The sequence below is a fragment of the Argopecten irradians genome, chromosome 4, assembly GCF_041381155.1.
Source record: "Argopecten irradians isolate NY chromosome 4, Ai_NY, whole genome shotgun sequence".
NCBI lineage: Eukaryota > Metazoa > Mollusca > Bivalvia > Pectinida > Pectinidae > Argopecten > Argopecten irradians.
In genome coordinates, this window is record NC_091137.1 from 13048714 (window position 1) to 13074458 (window position 25745).

The 25745-nt window shown below is 33.2% G+C and overlaps 3 protein-coding genes across 7 annotated transcripts in view; 1 reads left to right on the top strand and 2 right to left on the bottom strand.

The window, feature by feature from the left end:
- LOC138320653 (double-stranded RNA-specific editase 1-like) overlaps positions 1-21825 on the bottom strand; it is a 156159-nt gene extending 134334 nt beyond the window's left edge. The window contains exon 1 of one of the 4 annotated variants that reach the window (XM_069263792.1): positions 21700-21825. Coding sequence is in view for 1 of the 4 variants with exons in the window: in XM_069263789.1 (XP_069119890.1) it covers positions 2039-2075 (37 nt within the window). In the remaining 3 variants the exon portion in view is untranslated. Of the gene's footprint in view, positions 1-2038; positions 2152-21699 lie in introns of those variants that run through there. The other 3 variants (XM_069263791.1, XM_069263789.1, XM_069263790.1) reach the window with 3 other exon arrangements.
- On the bottom strand, positions 6495-7916 carry LOC138322107 (uncharacterized). Its single transcript, XM_069266165.1, has one exon. It carries the CDS (start codon positions 7914-7916, stop codon positions 6495-6497), a length of 1422 nt encoding a protein of 473 aa, XP_069122266.1.
- LOC138320654 (protein NCBP2AS2-like) lies at positions 20900-25083 on the top strand. Of its 2 annotated transcripts, none has more exons than XM_069263795.1 (4): positions 20900-21014; positions 23611-23644; positions 24013-24085; positions 24447-25083. In XM_069263795.1, exons 1-4 carry the CDS (start codon positions 20992-20994, stop codon positions 24674-24676), a joined length of 360 nt encoding a protein of 119 aa, XP_069119896.1. In that variant the 5' UTR covers positions 20900-20991; the 3' UTR covers positions 24677-25083. The 2 variants fall into 2 exon arrangements, with proteins under 2 accessions (XP_069119896.1, XP_069119897.1); XM_069263796.1 differs by lacking the exon at positions 20900-21014 and adding an exon at positions 21852-22063.
- The last annotated feature ends 662 nt before the right edge of the window (positions 25084-25745 follow it).

Consider the following 25745-nt stretch of genomic DNA (forward strand, 5'->3'; position numbering starts at 1 on the left):
TACATATACTCGTATTAGGTAATGGTTGTCCTCGTATCAAAATCCTAGTTTATTTTTAATTTAAATTGTCCAGGAACAAAAAAAGTTCCACACTTTGCAAATTTCTCCCCATATTATTTAACAAATCAATTTGCTAGTTTGGAGAGTCTTTTATGACAGTTTATAATTTTCATTTTTTTTTATCATCATACTAGATACAATCTGATTAAATTGATCTGTTTAGGGCTTGTGCATAAGACAAAATCAGGTTCAAATTATTTTATTTCTTTTCTTTGATACAACTTAAAATTAAGCATTCAGTACTTAAAAGAATTCATTTTAAAAAGAATACTAACCATTAAAATCAATTAAAAAATCAATGTTTCATTATTTCATCTTTCCCAACACAAAGCAGTGTATGTAGGTACAAATCGTCTGAGTGAATGGTTCTGACTTTAGTTCAGCAAGTTATACAATGTCTAAAGTTTACTATGTTTAAATTTTCATATTTTCAATGGATTCTCATTACTTATCTTAACTGCCCTCATGAAAATATTCAGGGTTTTTGCCAGCTATTTTAAATTTGGGAAAAGTATTCTAAGCAAAAAATCAGAAAATATCATAGTTGTTTCTCAAAATTGGGAAAATATAAAAAGTTAGTATAACTTTAATTTTTTTTTTTTTTCAATTTTGGAAAGTTCTGGAAAAAATGTACAATCTGTGCGAAATGCCTTAACCTTTACATTATATCAATATTATCAGCGTAGCTTTTCACATAATTTGGGGGTTTTAACTTAAATTTACCACATTGAATTGGGAAAATGTTGACTGAATTTGGGAAAATACAGCGCTATTTTTCAATTGGGTCCTTTCACCGGACCCTACAAAAGGCCTGGCAAAGTACCGTACCCCTGTTTAATCATTTACTGTAATGAATTTTCTGGTAGTGGTACTGAAAAAGTGCTTAAACTAAAGCTTCTTCGGTGAATCAATTCAATTTGTATGCATTTCCATTGTTGTAAATGTTTAACATAAGAAACCAAGGTATTTTTTCCTTTCTTCGTACAATATATTTGGTACAAAAATACTAACAACATGCACATAATTGTATATATATCGTTACTCAAAAAAAATAATGTACTGGTAATGAAAAAAAAAATTATTTTATTATCATAAAAATTATTTATTAACTTGAAAATTAATAAAATAAAATTATGTTTATATATAGTAAAATTGAGTTTGCCATCTCAATTATGTCACATAACTGATAAAAATTAGACCATTTAAACAGGCTTGAACAGGTTGAGAACTGGAAAGTCGATCATGAGACAGTCCCCGATAAGAGATGTACAATATTGCTTTACAAAGATCAATCATCCAATTCAAAATGACTGTTATGAAGGGTGTATTGTAAGGTAGATTAACTGCCCTAAATTGCATCCAGAAATGCTGAAGTGCATGTGGTGAAACATTGAAAGCCTTATGATAATCATTGTCAATTTATATCGTTTCTAGAATCTTTACATATATAAATCTTCCAAGTGGATACAGTCCAGAACGAATCTGCCAGACAATAACAATGACTGTAAACGAGATGAAAAGCTTCATCAAAATAACTGAAAACAGTGATGCCTTTTTTGTTTTTGCACAAAGTTGCTCATTATGTGGAAATTTTACACTTTCATTTGAACAGTGTGATTTTCCTAGATGTAGGCTATTTTAAGAGCAGTTCATTACAGACATTTTTTATTTCTATAATATGATAAGATTGCCTTAACTTTCCGGCAACTGATATTTGTATCGGATCTCTGTAAGTTTACGTGCATTTTGCATTCTTTTTGGCTTCATTTCGTGCAAACGTCTTGGTATCGGAAAAAATCATAAATTACGGCATGCAAGCATGATGTGCACGCGACCTGTTTCAGAACGGTTTGTATGCGTATGTCAGTTATTTCATTCATACCATCCTCTTCCAAATACAATATGCATTAAAATTCAATCAACAAACAAATAGTTGTAAAACTAGAATAGAGCATTTTAACTGCTAAATCAGCCAAACCTTTAACAAAATCGATCGGGTACCCAGAAGCGGCCATCTTGGTTATGATGAGTCTAATATTAGTCCGAAGAGCGGACACAATATTCCGGAAAACTCTAGCAGCCGTTTTCGGAATATAAATCAGCTCCGTAAAAAATGTGTCAAAAATGCATATCTCTAAGATGTCTCTGCTCCTCTGCTTGTCAATATTGACGATTAGGTCAAGGATGATTTTTAGCCCTTGGTGAAGAAGGTGTTTTATTATAAATGGTACTGCAGTATACGCCACTGGAGCCAGAGATTTACATGTAAAGGCTTTCGTGCAAAAATGATAATTTCAGTTTAGGCCTACGTGTAGAAATTCCCTCTCCATGCCGCGCGCGGCCGGACTAACCGTAAGCCGTCGATATCGAGCTCAAATTTTCTGAACCCATGTACGCCCCCCCTCCCCCCCCCCTGTACTTTTGAGTGAAGTTAATCGTACAATAACTTTGGCTCGAATGTAAATAACTAAACGAGTGAAATTCGATTTTTCAAATACTCTAATTTATGCTCCAATAGCAGGTATCTTCGTGTAATTATGAAAAAAAAATCCGCGCAGAAATGAAAGTTTCGGATTTTTTTTTTGTCGAGGAGTTCAGCAACGAATAAGCTTTAATTAGCAGTGGCGTAGCGCCCGTGCATGCTTCAAGCATGCAAAAAAATAATCTGACATTTGTGTACAGTCAAAAAAAAAAAAAACCCACACACACAACAAATGTATACACGTAACGCTGCTGAATAGAAATACAAATGACTATATCATGGGATATGACCGACTGTATGCCTAACATATGTACCTTTGCGGACCCGAATGTAAACTTTCTGTGACGTCACGCCAAGATGGCGATGACGTCACACAAAGGTACATCCGGGCGCTCAAAGGTACAACTCTGAACACAGCCGCTTGCGACAACAGTGTCAAACAGCTGAGCTGGCCCTCACCAGGACCGGGGCTGACTGGGCCCGGTGCTGGCTAGGACCGTGGTGCTGTATTTCGCTTAAAACAATTTTCCTCAATATCATGTCTTAACCTTGTAGCAATATTTGCCTGAGATATATGCCATGCTAGGTGGTTTACCTAATTATAAACCAAACGAACTGAGAATTTTCAGTGTTATGTAAGGTACTACCCAAACATCCACGTGAACCTGAGTTCACCTGAAGGACCATACACAACAGTAGATTCGGGCAAATTGGTTGTGTTTCGGGCATATTCTGATATTGAAATATCAAGGTGTGCCTTCATCAGTGATCCCACCTAGTATTTTATATTGTTTCAATATGTTTAGTATTGTTGTTTGCCTTTGTGTAGCTACTGTGACCGGTTTCCGCGGACCAGTAGTGTACTGTAGACTATAAATCATGCAACACGATCTCATAGTTTATATACCAAGACCGATGTCCCCTCAGTATTATGTTGATCGTGTGCGCGCGAATCAATCGCAAAATGTGTTTTTAGTTCAAGCATTTCGCTCGTATGTTGTGCGAACGTGATGGTTCGTCTTATTATACATGTATAGTTGCATTATGCATGTATATTGTAGCATGCAGTGCATTTCTTAAGGATTGATTGTCAATTTTGTTGCTTGCATTGACTGATGAAGAAAGTTAATCTCGTGCAAATGAAGTGAACTGCGAAGCAGTTCATGTAACATTTGCACGAGATTAACTTTCTTCATCAGTCAATGCAAGCAACAAAATTGATAATCAATCCTTATATTTACATTAACCAATTTGAAAATTCCGCTGTTGAAAAAAGTCAAATTATATGTGTTCGGTATAAGATTATTATACAATTTTGCAACATTGTACCAGTTATCGTACATGTATGTACAGCTACGGAACAGCCGCCAGTCAGTTCTTCTTGTCACCAAGGCAACACAAAATGTAGTTCCGAAAATAACTTCATTATTTGTGCGTTGTTATGATAAAAAGGGCGATTTTGACATATTGTTTTTATGTTCAAGAATTATTGGCTTAAATTTTATCATAAAACATTATTATGTAGCTTCAAATACAAAAAAATGCTGCGCAGTACTAGCAGTGCAGTCAATGTGTAATCCGGTCGCTCGATGGAGCAGGGGTCCGGTTTCGAAGAAAATGACGATTGTGGTGAAAATGCTGAATAGTTGGTATCTAAACATAATCAAACCTTTTAAAACTCAATTATAATTGTTATGGAATTAACTGAATGCTGTATTCCCGTCTGATAATTATTTGTAGCTGACATTTAAATATGTATTAACTAAACATGTTGTGAAATCCAACCCCTGTGTCTATGGTATGTGATGCAGTCCAATAACCATGCTTCCGGGGCTCAATAAAACGTGTTAAAATGCGGGACTTAGTCGCAGATCACTGGAAGACTTCTGTGTTATTCTTGAAATGTGATAACTTCTCTGTCTACTGGAGTTTGAGGATTAATATTCGGTATAAAGTAAGTAGAGAAACATCGATTTGAAATGTTGGCGGTTTCCAACGACCCTCCAATGCCGTGGATTTTGACACTCACAGAATCGTTTCGTTAGGCTTAATGTCACTGAAATTAGCCTGTTTGCTATTTGAGCGTATTTTCACATATATTGTACACATTGAACTATTTGCGTTCGATTATGCCTACTAGGCTATGCGATGAGTGGTGAACCTCACTGCGTTCGGTCCTAACGTGACGCTACCCAAATTAGACTTTTTGAAGATAATTGTTAAAATTTTCTTACGTGTGCTTGAATTAAGATATTTCTCTAAACATTAAACAAATAGATGCTTTTAGTTTTAATTTCATGCTTTGTTTACTTGTCAGCAGTGCATATATTTAGGCCTAATAAATAGAGAGCTTTGAAGCATCCCCGGTTCAGGCTATGCTCAGCATTTTTTTACCTGGGCTTGAGCCTAATTCAGTGTTTCATCAAAATACGTGTAAAATATCTCTAGGCGACTATAATATTATATTACTGACAATTTCTAATATCACTTTATCAAGCATTCCTGTCTGTGTTTCTAAATGTACAACGATAGGCCACATCGCAGAAAGTTCGTTCAAAACTGAAGCGGCGTAAAACTACAATGTAGGTCAAAATGTAAACAATGTCAAAATGTATTCTCACGCCGGTCAGAGCTCAGCGCGTGACCAAGCATCTTCATTGGGAAATGAAGTGATCGGAGTTTACTAGTTTCATTGAGGCGGAGCTTAGTGAAAACGTAAATATAACTTATTAGCTAGTCTGAAATGCGATCATGAGAAACAGTTCATGAGTAATTGGAAGGACATTAATAGGTATGTGCCTGGTGTTTAGGCTCCTCCTACAAGTCATTATCGACCAATGGGATGAGTGGATAACTATGGTCGCACGTGTTGCTGTTTGGGATTGCGCTTACATCATAGTTGGTTTGCATTATCATAGATTTAATAATTCAATGCAACAATCAAAACTAATGCATTCATTAATTAATGAGTTGCAATATTATATGGATCGCTTTGTGTATTTCGTCAAGTTCCAGTTTACGTGCTGGCTTGACTGTGACAAGTCCATAATTTATTGGGGAGTAGGTGTCAGGGCTAGTCCCCCTGCATGAGTTTCAACCACCGTATCTAATTTTAAGGCCATTAGACTGCACGTTTGGTGTGGTGGGGGTAAACCCGATGGCTATTATGAGCTACCGTTATCTTATCTCGGTTGTTAAAGATTCAATAGCAGCCGATTAGCCGACATAATAAACTCGAGACTGTGGTCAGTCGCGGGTTAATGTATTAATTAATGCTCGTTGTTTTGAGTCTTCTATCATTACGTTTATTTTGCTTTCTTTCCGTAACTGGTTTTATATTCATTTATTTGTTTGTTTTTAAATATTATTTTGTATGATCAAATCATGGGTTGTCAATTTTAATGATGGCTCTCTGTCAAGAGTCTTATACCGGTTCGTGTTTTCGTCATTTTCTTTTTGTTCATATTTGTTTAATTATCACGAGATCGTTGATGATGTCAGATATTCTGAAAGATTTTTGTTCTTTCTGTATGATACCATAGGCGGCTTTGGAAATATTTCTGAGCATTCAGTATGCTTTGTGATACGTCTGATTTTTCGACTATCTGGATTACATTCATATGTCTATCTGTATGGTTGCTGTCGAGAAGTTTTTGCCGACAGGTAGATAAACTGGTATTGATAGAGGTTTCTATCTCTTTGATTGAGTAGCCTCTTTTACGCAGTCTTTGTTTAAATTTATTGAGGTTGGTCTCCAAAATTTTTGGATCAGATGTGTTTCTCATATGGCGTATACATTCGCCCTTTATAAGTCCTTTAAATACAAAACCTGGATGAGCGCTTGACCGGTGAAGGTATTGAAAAGTCTCAGTAGGTTTAATGTGCATTTGGATATCAAGGATATTGGAAGCCCTGAATCTATTTCCTTTGTAGACTTTGGTGTCTAGGAATATCATCTCTGTTTTCTAGAAGTATTATACGTGAATTTGAGGTATTCATGCTCGGCATTAGCGATTTCGAAAAATAGCTTAATTTGTTCATGAGAGCAAGCGAATACCATGAATCCATCGTCTCTGTATCGGTAATGTAGGAGTATACTATTCCGATATGGATATCTTTCTATAATGCATTTCAAGATTTCATACATTCGGAGGTCGCATATTTCGGGACTTGGTACAGCCCCCATTGCAGCGCCTATGACCTGTTTGTAGTATTGTTTGCCGAATTGGAACTCATTGTTTTCCAATAATATTTTGAGAAGATAAGTAATGTCTTCCCTTGGCGGCATTGGTAGAGTATCGGTTTTGTGTTCACTTGGGATAGCTCTCTCTACTGCTTCGAGGAGTTCTCCGAAAGTCATATTCGTGTACATACTTGTTACGTCATATGAGACTAACATTGTCTTTGGTGGAAGTGTTATTCCTTCAATTTTATTGATAAAGTCTTTAGTGTCTTTCAAGTATGTTTCTTGTTTCTGTACTAGTGGAACAAGAAAGTTGTCGATAAATCTACCGATTTTCATAGTTGGCGAGTTGCATTGTGATATGATTGGGCGACTCGGTATCAAATGATGATTCAGTAGGGCTTTACGGCCTACATATTTATCAAAATCATCCTGTTGGAGTTTATGTATTTTCGGTAAAAGGTACAACTTTCCGGGTCCAGTTCGTTTCATGTCTACCAAATATTTGTATGTGGTACTATCTATGGACCCGTCATTGTACATTGTGTTAATTTTCTCAATGATTTTTTCTATAATATGTTCTGTAGAGTGATTCTCAATCGGAACATAGTGTTTATCATCTTGTAATTGTCTGAGTCCTTCCTCCATGTAATTTTCTTTGTTCATTATGACAATCATATTTGATTTATCTGCCTTTTTAATGACAATGTTTTTATTCATTGATAGGCTAATTAAGGCCATCCTGTCTGTTTTTGACATATTGTGACATTGTTTGCCTTTTGTAAGTTTGCTTATCTCCATTTGTGTGGCAAATATGTAGTTTTCAATTGCATTGTTCCCACAGTACTTTGGATCAAAGTTCGTATTTTGGTAGAATGGATGAATTTGTTTATCAGAACTAAAATTGCCGAACAGGTATCGGCACCGCATTTTGCGCGCAAGTTCTTTGAAGTCAATTAGAAGTGCGTTTGTTGATTTTACACTTTTTGGCAAGGGGCTGAATTTAAGCCCGCGGCCTAATAATATGACTTCATTGTCAGATAACTTATGGTCAGAGAAGTTTTTTATGTATTTTCTGGCTTCTGTATATTTGAATTGAGAAGCTCTCTCCCTACGGGATTTTCTAGATTTAGACCTTCTTTGTTTGGACTTTCTGCGCTTTCGCGTCTTATCTAGTCGCCGGTTAGCCATTATGACTGGGCGGAGTACAGTAGTGTGCTGGCTTGTCGCTATTATTACTATTTCATGGTTTTGGATTTGACCAATCAGAGAAGGTGTAGTTCAAATTTGGCCCTTCAGACTTGTTTTCTCTTCTTAGTATGCAAGTAACATTTTGATACTTTCTATTTTTGTTTACAACTTATTTATTGGTTGTATATATATATACAGATACATCAATAATTTAACCTTTTGTTGTGGTTATAATTTAGATGATTACTCCAAACGGAGTATAACATGGTCTGGTTATATCTTATATTTCATATGAATATGGACATAGAGAACGTAGCTATTCGTTCTCAGTGACTTGCTCCAATGTAGGAGTCTTATAAATAGGTCTTGTATTTTATGGCATGTGCGAGTAGTCTCGTCTTATCTATGATGCCTTGCGGTGCGAGTCAGAGCTCGTCTTATTAATTAAAACATACCTGATTTCAACGAACACTATAACACAGAAATGATGTATGGAAAATTGATGTATTATAAACATTAGTTGACAAAAATTTCACCAATGTGGTTTCAACATAGATTAGAAACATCCTTTTGAATAAACACTGATTAGCCATGTCTTTATAATTCACATTTTCCCTTTAATGGCGGGACAGTTTTTCGGCTAAAGCTTTCAGCTCCTCAACCACTGAAGATTGGGGTGATGTTGTTTTTAAATCCTGTTGTTTTGGGCGATAGCTCCATGGTTTTTTGTAGGGTGTCCTCTTATCCCCTTGTGGTCTTCTTTTTTCCGACCTGGGCTTGAATTTGAATCGTTCAAATTCGTGTTGCCAGTGCTGCTTTTTTTCTTCAAGCTGGCGAAAAAATTCAGCCCTTATTTTCTGCGTTCCTTCGTGGTCATGTGTGGAAGTGAGTGATTGCTTCACCTCCTCCACTAATTTTCTTATTTCAGTGTTTTTTGTTTGGATACATGTTTTGCATGTGTTTATAAGGCTGCTGGTAACAGACTGCAGTCCTTGTTTCTTTAGCTTAGAAACACAGTCGTTGAATATTCTCGTGGTCGTGTTGTCACATTTCGGATAAAATTTGAAAGAGAAGTCCATGAAAGGCGGTAACACTGGCTCGTAAGCAGTCAAGTCCACACTTTCCAAGCAAAATTTTGTGGTGGCGATTGAGTGCCGGTCTTTCATGATGTGGTGGATTTTCTGCAGGTTTGAATTTGGCAGTGTGTTGTAACTTTCTACAACTGGCTGTTTGGCTGGCGTATTATCATCCAGATCCAAATCAAGATCGCTGTCATAATCCTTCTCACTGAGATCTTTTGATGTTTCTTTTTGTGCCGGTGTCAACAGGCTCAGATCAAAGTCCATGGTTTCCATAGTTTCCCTTTTCCCCGAGTCCTGGTCACAATCTTGCATAGTTCCGATTTTCAAGAAAGGATGTGTTAACGAGACAAACAATTATCGAGGTATATCTATTGTAAGTTGTTTCGGTAAATTATTTACTACTATTTTGAATAATAGAATTATGAAATGGGAGAAAGAAAATAGTATTTTAACAGATGCACAATTTGGATTCAGAAGGGGGTCTTCAACTTTAGACGCCATATTCGTATTACAAACTTTAATTAATAAGAAACTAAGAAATAAGGAAAGACTTTATTGTTGTTTTATAGATTTTCGAAAAGCATTCGATTTTATTGATAGAGGAAAGTTATGGAGTAAACTGATTAATTATGGAATTAGGGGAAAGTTTTTAAAAATCATATTTTCATTATACGAAAAATGTTAAAGCCTGTGTAAAACTCGATGGCCATTTGAGTCAATGCTTCCCGAACAGAACCGGACTCTTACAAGGGGAAATATTGTCACCTGTACTTTACTCAATGTATGTTAATGATTTTGAAATGAGTTTTATTAATGATAATTGTCCTAATATTGAACTACAAATGCTTAATTTGTTCCTATTAATGTATGCTGACGACACGGTCCTATTTGCCAATAGTCCAGAAGGTTTGCAATGCATGTTAAATTCATTATTAGATTATTCTAGACGCTGGAACCTGGAGGTTAATGTCGAAAAAACGAAAATTATTGTTTTTAGAAACGGTGGTCACTTACGAAGTAATGAATTATGGAAATATGACAACATGAATGTAGAAATTGTTGACACGTTCAAATACTTAGGTATGCTTTTTAATTACAACGGCAAATTTACAAAAACACAGAAACATCTTGCAGAACAAGGTAAAAAGGCATTATTTGCATTAGCATCTTCCTTTAAAAATCATTGTTTGAATGTTGAAACATATTGTTCAGTTTTTGATTCACATGTAAGTAGTATTCTATGTTATGCAGCCGAAATTTGGGGACTCACAAAGCACCAGATATAGAAAGGGTACACTTGAATTTTTGTAAGAGAATTCTAAAAGTTAGAAAATCTACAAGTAATGATTTAATATATTGTGAACTAGGTCGCTTACCAATGTATGTAGTTAGAAAACTAAGAGTGTTTAGATATTGGTTAAAGCTCAGAAATACGGATAACTTGATTGTGAAAACTTGTTTCGATGATCGCGTGAACGAAAATGACGAGTGGATAAGTAATATTAAGAATGAATTAGCATTATTAGGACTCGGTTATATGGTTGACACTTACATTCCTGACAACGTTGCTTTTCAAATAATAAAACAGAGACTAGTTGATAGCACTAAGCAAAACATCTTAGCAAAAATATCTGCCTCACCAAAAGGTTCATTATACCAACACTTGATAAACAATCATTGTGTCCAATTTTATCTACGTAAATCTATTGAGGTCAAATACAAACATGTAATAACCAAATTTAGATTATCATGTCACAACTTAAATATTGAGGTTGGTAGACACCATAACATTTTACGTAGAAATAGAATATGTATTAAGTGTAACCTAAGAGATGTAGAAGACGAATTTCATTTTATTCTGATGTGTCCTTTTTATAATGATTTAAGGTTGAAATACATCAAAAAATACTATTATAAAAGACCATCTGTTTTCAAATTAATACAGCTCCTAAGTATTAATAATGTAAGAGAATTATCCAATCTAGGTAAATATCTATATTTAGCATGCAAAAGGAGGAATTGAAAGCCTTATTAATATATATTTAGATAACAAATGTAATATATAAGTGTCCTTGTTAATTATCTTTCATTTATTAGACTTGAGTTTGAAATCTGTCAACTGTCTCGCATTGAATTCATAATATATTATTTTACTACATGAATATTATTATTATTATTATGAACCTATGTAATATTCCAATATTTGTTGATCACTCTCCTTATATGGATTGGTACGTTGCAATTGATAAATACATGTTGTTATTTTCACCTATAGGTCGAAAGGCCTACGGAATAAAATGAATGAATTGTTCTAAGTATAGACGAGTTATCTATCTTTACGGGCCCCACCAGCGCCGGTCCCAGTCAGCCCCGGTCCCAGTGAGGGACAGCTCAGCTGTTTGATGCCACTCGCTTGCGATGTTTGTTTACATTTTATTGTAATAAACTGTACGGCAATCCGAGAAATGTTGCTTTATTTTCATTTCAAAAAGTGTAAATGAAAATATGCAACAATAATATATAGATATGAACATATGATATTCATATATTTTACTTTGTTTAGACTCCATTTTCGACCGCCCACGAGAAAACACGGTCGCCATTACCGTATAAACATTGACAGAATATTGCAAATATCAGCTTGAAATTATAGATTCCAAGTTCCCCAAAATATCATACTGTCATTTTAAAAAGCGATTACTCTTTTCTAAGTCTTACATGGTAAAACACCAAATTACGATTTGCGATTATGACAAATTTAAAATTTGCTTTCGTAGATTACCCTAAGAGCACGGCAGCCATATTATACGTACTGCCGACATCCCGAATTTCGACCTTTTTCAGAGTCATCAAATTAAGTATTCTTGATAACTTTTTTGTCAAAAATTTTGGAATTGAGTTGATGATATACAAATGAGTCAGTTTGCAGTTACTTTTTTTATATTTTAAACAAAACTTGAAGTATTTTAGGATTCTCGAAGCCTTGCGCAATGTGTCCTGGTCGGCATTTCAGTACTAAGATCTGTATTTATAATTCTAAATGTAGTCAATCTAACATGTATTCAAAATTTTAAAAGCAATATCACTTCAATTAAAGACTTCGTATAGCAACCCATGGAATGAAAGCGACTGAAAATTAAACAATAAACTCAACAGCATGAAAACTGAGAGCTTTCACCATTTTATTTTTCGAGATATCGGCAGCCATACGTGTACGTCTGCATGTACGTGTAACACAGTGGTTTATAGCATTCCTTTAAATCATGATATACACGGTAAAGAACGAAAAACACAAGTGTATAACAGAAACATGATACATATAAATCAATTATCTATTCAGAACTTTTTCAAAACATGAATTTAGATAAGGTAAACAAAAAACGAGTATGTGTGACGGCCCTGCGCCGCTTCGCAAGCCGGCTTCAACACTAAATCTACAGAAATATATTTAGCAATAAACATTGTAAATATAAAAATACAAATGTCTGTAACCTCTGAGACAATAAGAAAGCATTTTAAAATCAGAATTTGCAAGTATGAATGTGTATACTTTTGTCAAAGTATCGATTGTGTAGCAGGGATGTACGTCTCTGTACCCGGATGTAAACTTTCTGTGACGTCACGCCATCTTTTCTGAAATCTCCTATAGTGAACCAGAGTGCCCTAAGACCATTTTTAGACGTTTAAGAGGTCTAGATTGAAAAACGATAAAAATCATACCCTACATGGTACTATATCATACGATTTTTATCGGTTTTTTTTATCTAGACCTCCTAAACGTCTAAAAATGGTCTTGGAGCACTCTGATGGGTCCATGATTATATAATCTGTAACTAATTCTCAGATCCCTGTGGTAGAATCGGGGGCGTAAATCAAGCATGCCTGTCACAACCTTGAACTTACCAATAATACATGTATATATTATAATCAAAATTAATTTCGATTAGGTACTTAATCAACATTGTAATATGGTATTTTATATACATAGTCATGGTAATCAGTCTGATAATGAGTCGGCATTTGTCATCAAGCCAATGGTTCGATTCTGGTATCCCAAATAATGTCTGTATATTCTAAAATTGGTCTGATATAGAAGAGTTCTTGGTGAATTTCTGTCTAGTTTATGTTTTGATGTTCGTAATAAGTTCTGTCTTGATGGAGCTTTTTTTCACGGATATTAAAGATGCGATCCGACCACGTTACTTTTTTGTTAAATGTTAAACCTAAGTGTCTATGAAATTGATGTCGTGATATTTGGTGGTTATTCAAAGTGAGTGGTGGGTGAAGATCTGTATATTTTCTTGTAAGTGTTAAGGATATTGTTTTATTTGGATTAAAAAGAATTAGTCATTGATTGATCAGCCCATGAAGAAATCGATGACAGATCATCATTAATGAACTCTGCATGTGTTACTGTCAGTAAAACGTCATCATCATTATCAATACAGAGATGTTTCATTAGCAAATAATTTGATATAAGATATTACATTTATCGGTTAAGTCATTTATAAACAATAGAAAATGAAAAGACCCAAATACTGAACCTTGCGGTACACCATCATTTATTGTTTTTTTTTCATTGGATTAATTGATATTCATTTATGATTACGCGTTGTTTTCTGTCAGATAAGTAGGCTTCTAACCAATCAGTTTACTTTAATTCCGTATTTTTCAACTTATACAATAAACCTAAATGCTATACTCGATCAAAAGGCTTACGTATACCGCAGAAAAAAGATGAAAATAGTGATTGATCCTATCAACAACGGGAGGAAACATTTTGTCTTATAAGAGAACTCCCTCCACTAAGTGTTCAAAAGGCTCATTTTACGATATTTCAGATCATACATACGAATGAGCAACGAGCTGTTATCCCTTTTATGTGTTTGTTATTCATTTAAAATTAATTACTTTATGTTCGGACCGAATACAATGAGGGAGAACATAGTTCTCTTCAATAGTGTCCAATCAGATGAAATCATCTGAATTAAAGAGGGAGATTCTCATTATTGAAAACTGAAAAATAACACAGTAAAGTATAGATAATAAGAAACTGTAAATTCGACAATTCTAGTACAGATGTTTTACAAAGTGTATATTAATCTAAATCGGAAAACTAAAATAAGTAAGAAATTTTAAGAAAATGATGAGACATTGAATGATCTAGTATAGTATGTTTTTCTTTTAAATATTTTCACTTATAAAGCTGAGAAATAGCACAAAAATGTATAGCTTAATACTTAGACAATAAAGTCTACAAATGAAAGTCAACTAATTTAACGAACAATTCAAATATCATGGCAAGTATGATTTATTCTGAAGTATGCTACTGTTTTATGCACCATTCTGAAGCACTATGACAATAATTAAAGGGCCACTACCTTTCCGAAACGGCTTTTAATTTTTAAAATAGGAATGTAAAACGAGATTAATAATTTTGTATAGTCGCAGAAGTTCTTAACTATACGTTTACTAGCACACTTATCATCACTTCAGAACTGTTTAATTAGAATAAATAAAATGTTAATTTTCATAACGCGGGTCGTTTTATGTTTCCCGCTGTCGTCCTAAATGCCGCGCCGTAGTTGACTATCAATGCGCCAGACGGCAAAACAGCGAAATGATTCTTCAGTGTTATTGTATATTAGACAGGAAATCTTGCATATGTTTGGTGTTGTAACCTCATCTTAAGACATTGATATATATTTTCTTTTGTTATTAACGTTTTTAAGAAACCTTTAAATTTTGCTCCGGAAAGGTAGTGGGGCTTTCCTTAGCCAGTGCTTACAGGTTCCACAATCGGTTGACACAATAAAATGTAATTTCTAATGCCAACTTTAGACGATTTCTCATATTTCCAATACTTTACAACGCGCCAGGTTACATAAAGCAAATGCATACGTATTATATATTTGACAGGGTTAAAACTATTTCGCGCATCTTGCCGTTTAGAAAACTATATTCCATACGTACATATTTAAACATTTTATGAAGAATGTAATTTGTTTATGTGTATATGTCCTTACTTTTATTAAACCCATCAATATATCCTTTTTAATCAAAATATTTTGCCGATCAAAATATTTCTTGGCCGACGATTTGCCAACACTGAAATTCTTACTCCACGCAAGGTTCATTATTTTATGTGGTCGAAAAAGAATTTGATCTACGTCCTTGGATCGAACTATCCAAAGTAAGATTTATTAGATAAAAAGTCAATGTTTAAACTACATATCACTAGCTAAGAAAAATAGTTTTTACTGGGAACTATCAATTGATGAGGCGTAACCAGTATGTGATTTACCGTACGCAGTTAATTTGCTACGCAGTTAATTTGCTTTTATATAAATTAAATTGTATGATAACTTAAATTGGTGTTTTAATTACACGATTACATGATTACATGATACATTTTACTGTATATGTGTATGTATCTATTCAAATGAACGTTACAGTACGAAAGATTTCCAGTATTAATTAACGGCAATTTTGTGTTGCAATAAATATTATGTTTCTGATCGCAATAAATATTTCTTTCTGTCAAAGTCCATATAGACTGCAGAATAAATATATCTTTTCTCATATCTCTGTGGCACTCATGTAGTCTGTCTGTGGTCTGGATGTAGTGGACATATTACCTGGACACGATGTCCACCTGTAGTGTACACCGTGTTCACACGAAGTGCACTCCGTGTCTACCTGTAGTCTAAATCTTGTGCACTCCGTGTCCACTCGTAGTTCACACCGTGTGCACAATGTGTAACCTTTAGTCTACTACCAACTGGTGTGTTCTCCATTTGCCCACTTTTTAGAGAACAAAGAAAAGTGTTGGTACAGGAGAACAATGGAAAACCAATTATAGTCAGTTTCATATTAATTTTTACCTGTGCTTACCTGTGTTCGTTTACCTGAGCTACCTACAATGTATAGTTGTCAAAAGTGGGGAAATAGAGAGATACCAATATACATGCATGTATACAGTACAGTACTATATAATACTTTGTGTATTTTTACAGACAAATATAAATAATATTTTAGAAAAAAAAGGGTTTTTTTAAACAAACTGTTGCAATTTCAAAAAAAGTTAAAAAAACAAATATATGATATTTAGTAATACACATAATCCACTATCATTATTATAAAGACTTTGTCAAGACAATAATGCTTGTAATATATATACATGTTGGCATGTGCACTTATGAAGCTACAGATTGATGTAGAGAATGTATATGCATCACAAGATACTGTTTAACTCTATAGGATGATACATGTAACAATATACATGTACATGTAGATACCAATGTATATTGAACTTGTATCTAATTGATTATACCATATACAGTTCCAATTCTACAGTGACAAGTCTACATATATATTTGTATATATATTTGGTATGTTAGACAATGAGAAAATCAAGATATTTTTCATCAAGAGTGATATGTTTTGGAAAAATCCAGATGGTCGCTAAAATATCACACCTGATACTAAATATAACAAATATACTTTTTAGTCAATATATAATATTTGGATTCATTGAGATATCTTTTATTTTATATGTTACACTGTAATAGCGAAAGTGTATCCCGAAAAAAATTTGCATTTGAATTTGAATGATTTGACAAGTAATTTGGTCGTGTATATATAACTGACTGTTGTGTAATGCACATCTCTCTTATCACACCATAAAAACCTAAGTATTTCTACTGAATATAGACTTCTGCAGATTGGAAATTGTTTGAGGGAATGTGAATGTTATTGAGATAATTGTTTAGCTAGTGATAGTTCGAACACCGATTTTTTTTTGTAAAAGATCATATTTCGGATAGTTCGAACATGTCAAATTATGAATGTAAAAGTACGATTTTTGTCGGCAAATTGGCTCAACCGCATTCCTAAAAATGACGATATATTGCAGTATAAATATTTCAGTAGAATTGTCACAAAGGTGATTTCTAATTAAAAGAGGCGTAAACATTAACTGTATGATTACATAATTATTACCACATTTTTTTTGTAACTATGTTGAATGCGGATTTTCTGATAAATGCCACTAATTTTACACGTGTATGTACCCCAATACATGTAGCTGATATCCAAGAAGGTCTATTTTTTATTGAACTACAACTAGCAAGTATAGTTATATTTATCATTAATGTGTTAATATGTACATATATATATATATATGTTTGTCAAAAAGAGAGAAAGGAATTTTGAAGTTAGGACCAAATATTAATTTTTTCGTTTGATGTGTTAATTATTAATTTATATATTATATATTATTATTATTATTACATATATTCTATTAGTATACAAAAAACAAGAACATAACAGACATCACAAAAAGGGTAATAAATTAAAAGATTTTTCCGTGTGATATTATTTCCATACATGTTATATGTAGTTTTTTTTTTTTTTTTTTTTTTTGTGGTTTGTTGTTCGGTTGTAGTTGGTCTGTATATCTGTAGTTGGTTCTGAAATAATAGTCAAGCCATCAATAAGGTTCAGAGGTTTATTGGTAATCATGTTTCATAATTCAAAACATACAATCGAAATTAATAAATCATAATTTACATTGTAGTAGTTCGAATACAAGGTATTTTCTAAATAATAAACTGATTACAATATTGAATAAACAATTCTTTTGTTTTGGGGAAATACTCATAAAATGGGGGAAATAATTATTTTATGGTAGAGTACATGATATACGCTTTGCGTGAAAGGAGCCGACGGGAAAATTAACAATATTAAAATCTTAATTATAAGTAATTCAATAAATTGACCAACTACAGATTTTAGCAAACAAGATAATTTTCTTTAAGAAATATTGAAATAATCCGCAAAATCAACTTGAAATGAGCAACGTAATGACATTACATCCGAAGAATGAACAACATTCACCGATTGCTCACTTAATTAATAACAAAATAACTACGAAAGATTTATGAAGTAAATATGCTAATTTAATATAGGGACGATTTTTCCTATTTATGGGGTTCTAACAAGTGAAGGTACGAACAACTTCATTTGTTGTTAAATGTTCTTTTGGACAATCATGGTTTTAAATGCAAATTAGTTCACGGACTGTGAGTCTCATAAAATAACATAGCTAACTGTTCAAGAAGTTTTATTGTTTTATATCCTAATGATATCTGATATTAATGACAATAAGTATTACTTTTGCCGATATTATTATAATTAAAATATTGAACATATTTTACAAAGGATAAACCATTATAATTAACCTGTAAAGTTAATGTTACACAGCGTAATGTAAAGAGACTTAGCTCAATAGGTTTAGATACAATATGGTGGTCTCCGCTTTGCGGGACCTTATCAAAGATGGTTAATTACAATTATATTATCGACTTCCATAATTAAGATAGATTTTCTAGCATATAAGTAACTTTGGCCGATAATAAAATTAATCAACATCAATTCCAATTATTTACTTATTGTATTTATAAACTAACTTCGAGTTTGAAATACATTGTACAATTATCTGATTAATCGCATTGTGTTATTAAGTACAAAAATGTTAATTAAATCACTGAACAATTAACAATTTGAAGATACACAATTAATAAGTAATCATAATAGTAAAAATAGGTTACAAACAAATATATACAATAATATAGAATTTCTTACCTGTAATAATAGTCAAGCCATCAATAAGGTTCAGAGGTTTATTGGTAATGACCAGTTAACCCTCTCGACTTATATAGGCACTAGATGGCTTCAGGTGTTAAGCATAGGTAAACCGGCTTTTTCAGCTAAACTTTTGACAGCCGACACAAATACAATGGTGACCGCCGTACGGTGCCAAAGGGTAAAAAAACATATTCTATGACAATAAGATAGCTTCTACTATCACTTAAATAATCTACCTATTACGTGTGATTTCCTTTGATTAATAATTTCAAGATGACCGAAACATCCGGAAGTTAATCTCCCTTTTGAATTCATACGTGTCGGTCAGAACGATTTATTGACTTCAAATATATTGCAGACTAATTGATATGCCGACACATTTTTCTCATATCAATACTAAATGAAATGTGTTACAAACACAGGTAAATATATATATACACAATATACCTTAGCTATAAAATTATACTTTTGAAATTTCAATGTATTTACAAATAATCTTAGTTTCATAAGGGTAAAATATTCCTTATGATACTAACGTTATACTTAAATGATACCCTTATGGAATAAGTACAGTAAGTATCACAGGTGAAATTCACAGGTAAAAAACACAGGTAAATCCAGAGTAACTTCCCTGAAATAGACTATAATCCTTGTCACAACATTCTGTTAATTATCAGATTATAAAAAGTGGGCAAATGGAGATACAGCCCTACCAACTGTATACATACGGATAAATATTGTTGCAGCCAGTGGCGTAGCGCCCGTGCATGCTTGCATGCTCAAGCATGCAAAAAATATTTGTACAGTCAGAAAAAAACACAACATTTGAATACACGTAACGCTGCTGAATATAAATTACGTATAAATACATATGATACATGTATGTCCAACTGTATGCCTAACAGAACTTTGTGCACATTTGACAGACTTGAAGATTGGCCATTCTGGAAATTTATTAGAATAGTCTATATATTTCCGGTTACCACGTGCATTTAGTTGTTAAATTTGATTGTTTGAATCTTGTCGAAGACAATATTAGACTTCTTCACCAAATTCCCTCAAGCAAATGTGGATTTTGAATCGGGAAACACTTACGAATACCAAAATAAACAACATCGCATGAAAAGTAAGAAATATTCTAAAAACATATAACTATATTAAAATGATAGCAAATCAACTGAAATAGCAATTGCAATATGTTCTTGGCCAAAGTGAATTTTTCAATTTTAGTTCACTTCCCGCCCCGTTAAAACGCGTGTTAATCCATGATTTTCGGTGTCTACTCACGAAATAGTTGACTTTTATTTTTGTAGAATATGAACAGATTGTTGATTAAGAAAATAATTTTTGTTATTGTAATTGTTAGAAATAGAACAGAATATGTAGAAAAATAGGTCATAAATACTATGTTTGATTTTTTTATTGAGGTGGTCGAGGACTGGTCCCTTCTTACGCAATTACGTAAACTTAATTTCAATTTTGTTTAAAATATTCGCCATAAGTTTTTCATCAGTTGAAATAACACAAAATTCTCCCATTGCTTACTATTTTAATTTTTACAGACAAAAATCCGTTGTTTTTTGTTCGAGCACTTGTCAGGGGAGTCTAGTATATAAGATTATATGTATATAAAAAAATCACCACAGTTCTAATTTTGTGTATAGTTTTGCATGGTTATCAACTGAATATCGTGACCTCCATTTAACCATTGGTATATACGTTAAAAGTTACCATAGAAGTAAAATGGTTACTACATTGTAACAATTTCCCGCCAGCTTCTAGGGGCTTCGCACCCCATACCCTCTACCGGGGTTTCGCCCGGACCCTGAGCAGGGGGCTCTCGCCCGCTGCACCCCCAGGCATGCAGACCTATCCAGACCTTGCTATGCCACTGGCAGCATGTTAAATGCTGGCGTTATATGTATGTAAGAAACCCTTTACTATTAGCAAGGATCTTACTTATAAACCCTTACGTATGTATATACTGATGATGATTTATAAAAGCAAGGATCTTACTTATAAACCCTTACGTATGTATTTATGCATGTCTTTGGAGTAATGCATGTCTTTGGAGTAATTTTATCTTTTTAGTTTTTTAAGTGCTGTTGTTTTTCTTAAATAAAAAAAATATAAAAAATAAAACAAACAAATAAATAACCAAAATTATATCCGATTATGATAATTGAGATAAATTTGATAAACATTGTTGTAACCGGATATCTGTTTCGACCGATAGACATTGGTCAGGATTTTACTAACGACAAGCTTCCGACTGACTTAGATTAAGGTTGCGTAAGACGTCGATCAGTCAAGCTTCGCTCAACTTTCAACTTTCGTCAGTCGTCATGCCATGGAAAGGGATTTTACGGTAAATAATCAATCAAATCAATACAAATGTACTCTAAAGACAGTTGAATCGTGTAAAAAGTTAACTTAACCAGGTTCAGAACCAGCATGGAAAATATAGAGTCTTGATAATGCGAAATACCGGCGATTTACAGAGATCTAACAATTTATGTAAAGAGGGATTTCCTAAGGTCGAGGAAAACTACCAACTTGCGCATTTTATACGGAAACTAACCTATGGTAGACCTAGCCCAAATTGGGGCATGCGTTTGTTACTTAAAAATAGTCCAAATTGCTGAAAATCTCATTTTTTTGCTATACTTCTCTCTCTCTATATATATATGTTACTTACTTGTACAAGTTTCTAAGACAGTTACTAAGTTAGTGGTTTTCCCCAGCCCATTTCAGACCAGTTTCGCAAACGGCTACATAAACTGCTCATAGAATTTATCAAAAGTAGAACTGTCTGGTGGTCAGTTCTCGCAGAGTACCCATTCTTACCTTCACATATGTATACTTACAAATTACTCCAACAATGTTAGAGGTATAGCACGACGAGACACTTTTTGAACATTACGTCGTGTCTAACCTCTAACTTCCGATAGGCCATTTACCCGATGCTGAGGGTAACATTTTCAAAGTTTTGGATTGTGACAATATAAAACGTTTAAATCATATTTAAATCGTCATCAATGTCAAATACCTACCTCTTTTTCATAAATCAACAATTTTTTTTGACAAAATCAGCCGTAAAATCCATCTAAAACAAAAATTTACATCTCCTAACGTAAACTTTCATGACCCAGACAAAACTTCATGATGAAAGCGATCCGCCGGTAAATAGAAAAAACGAATTGCAAAGTCCCCAAAACGCTTGATCTGCCTTTACTTTTACTTGCATTCTGTCCGCTTGAATTCACGTTCCGTTTTTTGTAGTAACCAGCCGCCATATTTAAAACTAGGTCAAAATGTTACGGAAGGGATTCATCTTATCTAATCCGCTAAAATACTATTTTATGAGGCCAGAAATTATGGGTTTCCTAGATAAATGGGATAATTAATACCTAAACTGTAAGTACACATCAATGTTATCACTGTTAGAGCAAGAAATATTTACATTATTGCACTTTTCTTTCCGCCTTCATCTGACGTCAGAAGCTGCATCAAAGAAATAGGCCTTTGGAAATGAGAGTCGACAGTCAGCAAAATAACGTCCGATAAAAAAACGGCTGACCAGTCGACTCATGTAAGGGGAGTAACTTACAAATCAAACACACATTTTCTGACATTTTTTTGTGGAAATTTGCATAGAAGCTAGTGTCTTCTATCAGAAATGATTTTATTGACATAAATTTGATTGGTCGGCTGCCAGTTCTGATAGTTTTTACTCATGTAAACAAAGATCATATTTACTTTTTCTTGTGATATGTCACAACTATAAAAGTGATTCATTTAATACTTAAAATTCTACCATTCTCCGATTTGTTTGAATGGGTGCAGCATTTCACAGGAAGCAATCCGATACGTACTTGTAGAAGTTTCTTGAGGACAGGAAGCAATCCGATACTGCCTGTTATGAATGACTACCTTAATATAATTTTAGGCAAAGCCTATCTGAGAGCGCAGCAATTAATCCATTCTTTTGTTTGTTGTTTTTAACTTTTACCAAATAGAAAATTAGAAATATATAATTTTTTATGACTGCAGCTATAAAATATATCTCAACACCATTATTCATTGCCAGGCGGAAAATTACGAGGCAAATGGTCACATAAAATGGCTTTTAAGTTAAGTTCAGGATGAAATGTAAGAATTAAATTGGAAGGTTTATTTTTCACTGATGTTTTCATTTTGAATTTATTCAAAAGTATATTGTTTGTAATCATGTGAGAGTGTGACTTTGCATACTGTCTAACACAACGCTGGATCTTGATGTGATTTCCGTTTCCTGTTTACAAGAAAGTTCTCCAACTCTACATATATGGATGATTTGCATAGATTAATGTTAAGTATTTTAAAAAAATACTTTTTTTCTGTTTCCATATTTTCGACAATATCAAAAATTGTCGTTAGTTTTGGATTATGCACCAGCGGTCATGATGAAGAAAACATGTGTCTGATATTCCCATTATAATATGGGAACATGTGAAACCTCAAGCAAAATACAAAAGCCATTAAATAAACACATACATATCATAAAACAGAATTTATACCTAGTGTGAACATTGTTTCAGTACTAACTACTCAATCTAATTATTGAGTGACAGTAAAATTTCGTTATTCTCCCTGACCCTAACAGTTTACGGAGTGGATAATGAACATCAAATTCTGATTAGATTATCACTGACAGTGATTACATCTTGATAACACAAAATATAGCTATAATAGATCTCTTAGTGAAACAAGTCTTCATCTCTTTGTTTATCATAGATACAATCTTATAGAAACCAACAAGTTTCTGTAATAAAAAGTGAAAAGGAATGACTAAATGTAATTGGGGATCAATGACCAGGACTTATATGAGCCTGCTGTAGAGTACTCTTCCTGTAGAACATGTATGGACACTTTACATATTTACTTGATAAGCTCAAATTCATTTGCGTTCATTTCTTTTTCAGGATGATCGTTAACCACCCAGAATTAATCCAAAAAGTAAGTATATAGGTGTACATACATAGAAATAAAAGTAAGGACCAAGTTATGCTCTGGTCATTCCTATAGTAATAGAGACAGAATGAGACCATTGGAATTTAAACCTTCATTCATATATATGATTCAGTATTCAATACAGGATAAAATTGATCAAAGGCATTACAGTATCTATAGTCTGAATTATTTGTTGTCAGCTTATTTGCCAGTTTTATTTAGGTTCTGAAATTCATCAAGTCAAGGCTTAATTTCAAAAAATGATTAAATAGCAGAAAAATTCGGACTATACATTACCATGATTATAAATGTGTAAACAAGAAAAAATTATTCTGATTTTTTTATTGTGAAATCATAAAAACTTGATATTTCAGCTTTCAGAATCAGCCCCTATCAGACAGTCTGCTAAAGCTGTTGCCGGTGTCATAACCAAAGCACGTTATGCAGGTGAGAATGAACAATTAACCATTTTCTGTTGTTTTCTAATTAATTGTTATTTTTTGGCAGTGTTAATTGTTTTAATCCTAAGGCACCTATAAACTGTATTTGATCCAATAAAAGCTTCAGGCACTATTTTTTGTTTGTTTACCTTTTGACAGGATTATTGTACAAAATAAGCCACTAATCAGCGTGTTAAAGAAGTAAAATAAAGAAACTACTGAATATTGTTTTAATATTTTCAGTCTGCATTTAAATAAAGAATATATAGGATGAATATAGGGATGTGAGGCAGGCTTTACATGGTTTTAATACTGTCAAGTCAATCGTCTTGATATGTCTTTGTAAAGTCGTATTGATTTTATTTCAGCTGAAGATAAAGCAGATGTACTAAAGGAAAAGGCACATGATGCATTGAAAGAGTCGGTGAAGAATGAGGAAAAAGACGCTTCAGCGACCCCAGGGTCATTTACGGACACTTTCATTAAAGAACTCAAAGATGGCTTTAAGGGGATATCAGATCAGTTAGAACGAGAAAAAGAACTAGAAAAAGAGCGACAAGAAATGGAAGAACAGTTACGAAAAGAGAATAAAAAATAATGCATAAAAGTTGGATGACATGTGAAATTAATGTATTGTATGTGTTTGTGTGAGTGTATGTAAAGTTTTTATCAGGTTCAGACTTATTGTTGGTTTTCAATACCAACCTATCAGTGGCCAATGTGAAGATAACTTTATTCTTTCCATTTTGATGGAAATTGTTCTAGTATTGTACTTTTAAAATGTACTTATATTGCTTTAAAAAAATATGAACCGATTATATTTATACTGTATTGAAAATCTTAATGTAAATAATTTTATATAATAAACATTATAGTTGATTGAAATACTGTACACTATTTTGATACATTCATGGACATATTCGAAAGTGAATTTCTCGGATACTTTAGTGCTTTATTAAAAAAACCTAGGATATAAAATATACACATTAAATGAGTATTTATTTATTTTTGCTTTCATGTTATCAGTGAAGAATTTGTTTTATCATTTTTAGGTTATCTGACATGAAGGGTCAGGATAATGAATAGTCATCATGCTTCGTCCATTGTCATGTAATGTCCATCATTCGTAAACTTATCATTCAAATGACCTATTCTCAACCAAAAGGCCCAGGATACTGATATTGGGGTCTGTAGCATGGTTGAATGAAGGGAAAGAAGAGGCCTAGAGACCTGATATTATGTCGGGATAAAGGATTATCAAATTTTGTTCAAAGAAGGACATTGAATATTCATTCAATGTTCACAGAATGTCATTCTATGTCACAGCAGCGTTAAATAGGCTAATATCTTCAAAGGATTCTTGTTTTGATAATGAAGAAGCCTATAGTCTGCTAAACCTGCCTATATTTTTTTTAATTTTTGCCTTATATATATATATATATATATATATATATATAAAAAAAAAAAAAAAAAAAAAAAAAATAGGCAGGCCTGATATTAGGCATGTATCATTCTGGAATGAAGGGCTACCAAGTTTGTTCAAGTGAATGAATGATCTTTACCTACTTTTAAGGTCAAAGTCATAAAATATTTCAGAAATCTACAGTTCAACAAAGGAGTTCCTTTTATCGCTGTAATTGTTTGCCACTAATATATTTTCTCTGAGG